The sequence below is a fragment of the Haliotis rufescens genome, unplaced genomic scaffold, assembly GCF_023055435.1.
Source record: "Haliotis rufescens isolate VD_foot unplaced genomic scaffold, xgHalRufe1.0.p SCAF_2, whole genome shotgun sequence".
NCBI lineage: Eukaryota > Metazoa > Mollusca > Gastropoda > Lepetellida > Haliotidae > Haliotis > Haliotis rufescens.
The window spans coordinates 34,520,193-34,524,679 of NW_025963890.1; the positions used below are offsets into that span (position 1 = coordinate 34,520,193).

General features: G+C 39.7%; 1 protein-coding gene across 2 annotated transcripts; it reads left to right on the forward strand.

Moving 5' to 3' along the window:
- Positions 1–240: 240 nt before the first annotated feature.
- LOC124111907 (scavenger receptor class F member 1-like) lies at positions 241–4,285 on the forward strand. 2 transcript variants are annotated; one of them, XM_046471811.2, is made up of 5 exons: positions 259–727; positions 1,022–1,077; positions 1,320–1,362; positions 1,657–2,538; positions 2,807–4,285. In XM_046471811.2, the coding sequence occupies exons 2-5, from the start codon at positions 1,051–1,053 to the stop codon at positions 2,905–2,907; spliced, it is 1,053 nt and encodes a 350-aa protein (XP_046327767.1). In that variant the 5' UTR covers positions 259–727; positions 1,022–1,050; the 3' UTR covers positions 2,908–4,285. The 2 variants fall into 2 exon arrangements, with proteins under 2 accessions (XP_046327768.1, XP_046327767.1); XM_046471812.2 differs by lacking the exon at positions 1,320–1,362 and having other exon boundaries at positions 241–727.
- Positions 4,286–4,487: the final 202 nt, after the last annotated feature.

The following is a 4,487-nucleotide window of genomic DNA, read 5'->3' on the forward strand; positions in this document are numbered from 1 at the left end:
TGTATAAAATCTTGTCGTCGAAGGACAGTAAAATAACCAGAACATCACAGATTTTATTTATAACTAGTATGTAACCATAAAAAGATATTACTATACAGAACAATACAGATGGCCAGCAACTGAAGGTAGATCAGCATACTGGGGACCTTGCTGCGTGCATGGACCCCAACAGGATTTACACCATCCCTTCAGTAAAGGCGATTGTACGCAGGCTTAGCCACAATTAAAATGACAAATATTCTGCGCTCCAAGTAGTAGATAAAAATGCATGGAGAGTGTCTAGACAAATTGGTTTCCAGTATTAAAACGGGGCGTGTTTAAATATTCTTTGAATGACATGGACTTAGGATATCCCATCATGGGGACATTCATTTTACACTACTGTGATTCTGTAACACCGCTTTGAAAAACATTCAGCTCGTTAAATTCTCTTTCATTGTTGATACAGTTTGCTCTACGATTTAGGTGTTTCACCATTGAACCCACCGTGAATGGTATGGAGTAGTTGCCGGTGTCTGAAGACTCTCGTCATTCATTGCGTATTATTACTGCCAGTCACACATGTAGTGTGTGTATTTGTGCAACCAAAGTCAGAGGAGTCGTCGATACGGTTGTCAGATATGTGTACAGTCCCGCAACTATTTGAGTATTTGTACGTAAAGTGACAGTAACTCGTCAAGTGGATATTTCATTACATTACGGATATCATTAATTACGACTTTGCAAGGTACGTAATTTCACACAAGAAATACAGTTTCAACCTGATCTGAGGGTTGACGAACTGGTAAACACAACCTCTAGATCTGTGTCTACCTTTTTCCGGAACCCAGGTGATCATATTTCTAGAAATTGTTGATTTGTGTTGTCGTACTTCCACGATGTTGCTCTAATATCAATGACTGGTTTGTCTGGTCCAGAATCGGTTATTTGCGGGTCGCCGCTAGATAGCTAGAACATTGCTGCACGGCGGTGTTAAACAACACTCATTCATTCAAGTCATATGAAAGCAACTATGTTCCAGGTGCATGTCTCGAATGACAAGCCGTCACTATGGCCCAAATTGGACGAATAACTTTAGTAAGTGGATATCTTGTTTTTATATTTGCTTCAAATGACAGGTCTATAACGGTATATGAATATTAACAACTTACCTTTATAAAATGTACTTCGTTAAATTCATTTTAGCTATAATGGATGCTAAATGTAGGATATTTAGGCCCATTTTAGTTATTTCGAAATATTTGCAATAAGCCTTACTTAACGAATGGTCAAATGTTATAATGATGAGTAAATGAATTGTGCTTCATTTTCCCCTTTAGGGTGTTCTAGTGACAGTGGTTGGGATTGTCGTAGATACAGCAGGTGGGTATTAAGTCTGTGTTTCATAATTTCATATTTAGTATGGACAGTACTTGGATGGGTAATTAATTAACACCGAACTATGTTAATCTGCCTGGTTGGTCTCATGCTTGCTTCATCTTATAACGGGGCGATAGGGTAGCCAAGTGGTTAAAGCGTTAGCTCGTAAAGGTTCGATTCCCCACATGAGTACAATGTGTGCAGCTCATTTTTGGTGTCCCCCGCCGTGATGTTGCTGGAATTAACGGACGTTAGACCATTACTCACTCACTCACTCACTCCATCTTCAATTTTTAGGTGCAGCTGATGTGGACATTGCAAGGTGCATGAGAGAGTCCAATGGCAACTGTCTTGAGTGTCAGTACGGATGGTATGGGCCTCAGTGTTTGAATAAATGTCGATTTTGCTCGACCACTGGATGTGATCAAACAGGGATATGTGAACAATGTCAGGCTGGTAGCTCTGGGAAATATTGTAACTCCAGTTGCCCTGATCACTGCAGACCGGCTAGAGATAGAAGTGTGAACTGTGAACGGGATACTGAGAAGTGCCAGGAAGGATGTAGGCGTGGCTGGTGGGGGGACACGTGTAACCAAGCATGTAGCACACACTGTAGGGAGGGAGCATGTCTCCAGATCAATGGGGACTGTATCGGTGATTGTGAGGATGGTTGGTGTGGAGTCCAGTGTATTACAGCATGTCCACAAGGATGTGTAAATAAAAGTTGTTCTTTCCTTGGCAAATGTTTAGATGGTTGCAGTGCTGGTCTGTGGGGAGAGGAATGTGATAAGACTTGTAGTAAGGCTACCGCAAAGTGCTTCCAGGGTAATGGCACCCGTACGGGTGAATGTAAGGACGGATGGTACGGATTGCAATGCGATACAGTCTGTTCTGTAGGTTGCCTGACGGGGAAATGTGATGCGCGATCAGGGAGGTGCGAAGGTGGATGCAAAGTAGGTACCTATGGGGAAACATGTGAGCGTGAATGTAGCTTACAGTGTCGGGGTTCCCAGTGTGATAATAGTGGAAGGTGTGTGCAAGGTTGTGAGGCAGGGTTTCAGGGCAGCTCCTGCACAGCAGCATGTCCCTTCAACTGCCTGGCATGTGAACAAGACACAGATGTCTGCACAAAATGTAAAATAGCAACTCGTTGTCAATCAGCTCAGTCTGATATTTCAGGTTTGTATTCCTATGATTTCAAAGTACAACTGTAACATATCGTTCAGCCATGTGTATATATAATCAACAAGAGTTTTCTATAATGAGCTACGATGTGTGTTAAGCTATAAGCTATGTTCTAACAGTCGTTACATATATTTGCTTGTCTTCAAATTGAAGATGCCTTTCAACTTCAAGAAAAGGCAATGGTGATAATAAAACTAAGATATATGCATTAATGCATAGTTTGACACTAATGATAATAACATACCTATTCTCTCCCTTTCAGGTAGCAGATGCTTCCATATTGCTACTATTTTAATCGAAGCCTCAGTGATAATCAGTTTGATCGGTGAGGTCGTACTGAATAGAAGCACATCATCAGTTTGACCAAACAGAAAGAGGTATTACATTCAAGGACTGTTTGGCAGTTGGCAGTTGGCAGTTTCACGAGGCTGTCAACATCCACAGTATCAAGGAGAAAGCAAAATCGCTGCATTGTGTATATCTATTAAGCTTACCTACTACGTGACTGTTGATCTCGAAAGAGTGATCTGTACATAGTAACTGAACTGAAAATGTCGTTGTACATGTCGTTTATGAGCATATCAAATTCATATCAGGTGTCCCGGTGAAGTGGTTATTCATTTCAATGAGAATGTGTACATTTACACTTTTTTTTTGTCTGTGTATTTATTATTGTAAGTTGTAGCAGTAATAGTGTCAACAACGATCAGTTCTACATGCAAGAAGTTCCATCCGTCGTGAAAAAAACTGTTCCATGGGAATAATTCCCCTAGAGAAATAGAGTACAAAGAAATGGTTTCACTGCAGGAATGAACAATTCTTTGACGGTAGCGCATATCAATTATGTGTATTGCACATACGGCCGAAGCCCAAATTCATATTATGCACGTTTGCACATGTTAGATGTTGGTATACCAGTTTCTGCTTTTCACAGCTACATTGAAAATATCGAAACGTCGCAGCTCGTTTAGTTAAACAGTTGACTTATCTACTGATTCATGGATAAGATATTTACTGGGTATATACTCCCTTAAAACGTTTTCTAATCGAGGGGCAAATACACAGGACATGAAACAAGTCCTCAGTGAGGTTTACAGCGGGAACACAGGCGATGGGAGTAGGGCGCCCGACATCTTTATTCATTTGACTTGCAATTCGAGTACGAACAAAACAATTTGCAAATTATACAAAAATGAGTAAGCTGTAAGATAATTGTGTTATAGTAATAGCTGTTACTATTAACTGTATATATGTATCATATGTACATACTAGACCATTCCTTGAGGAATATATATGTTCCAGTGATGTAGTCTCGATATCAAGAAGTAAAAGTTCTGACCACCATAGCAAAGTGCGTTACATCGAACATCTCTTTTTAAAGGGCACATATTATCTTTCATATTTTTGCCTTTATGTATTCTTATTGATGAATAATTTGATTGTTTACATGTGTATACATCGTAAGTGTAGAAGAGAACAATTCAACAGTTTCACCTTTATAACTTATTGAACATTCATAGTATAATCTCTACCCATCGATATGTGCTACGTTATGTGTTATAGTCTTCTATATTTAAGACGCGAATCTACCGTTACCAATATGTATTATACTGGAAGATCTAGACGTTGTAAGATTATTGTGTCTGAATATTTTAGCTATTTTGTTCCATTCATTTTAACAACCTGTTAATAGTCAATGGAATAAATGGCAATGAATGTATATACAAAATTAAAGGTTTACTAAATGAGTGTGTATATTGTCTGTTATTGCTTCATTAAACAATTGCCTGTTGTTGTTTCAGTCAATAACAGTCCCCAACAGTCGTTTGGAGTGACGGGCGATTGAGCAGCCTAGTGGTTAAAGTGTTCGCTCGTCACGCCGAAGATCCGGGTTTAATTCCCCACATGGGTACAATGTGTGAAGCCCATTTTGGGTGTCCCCC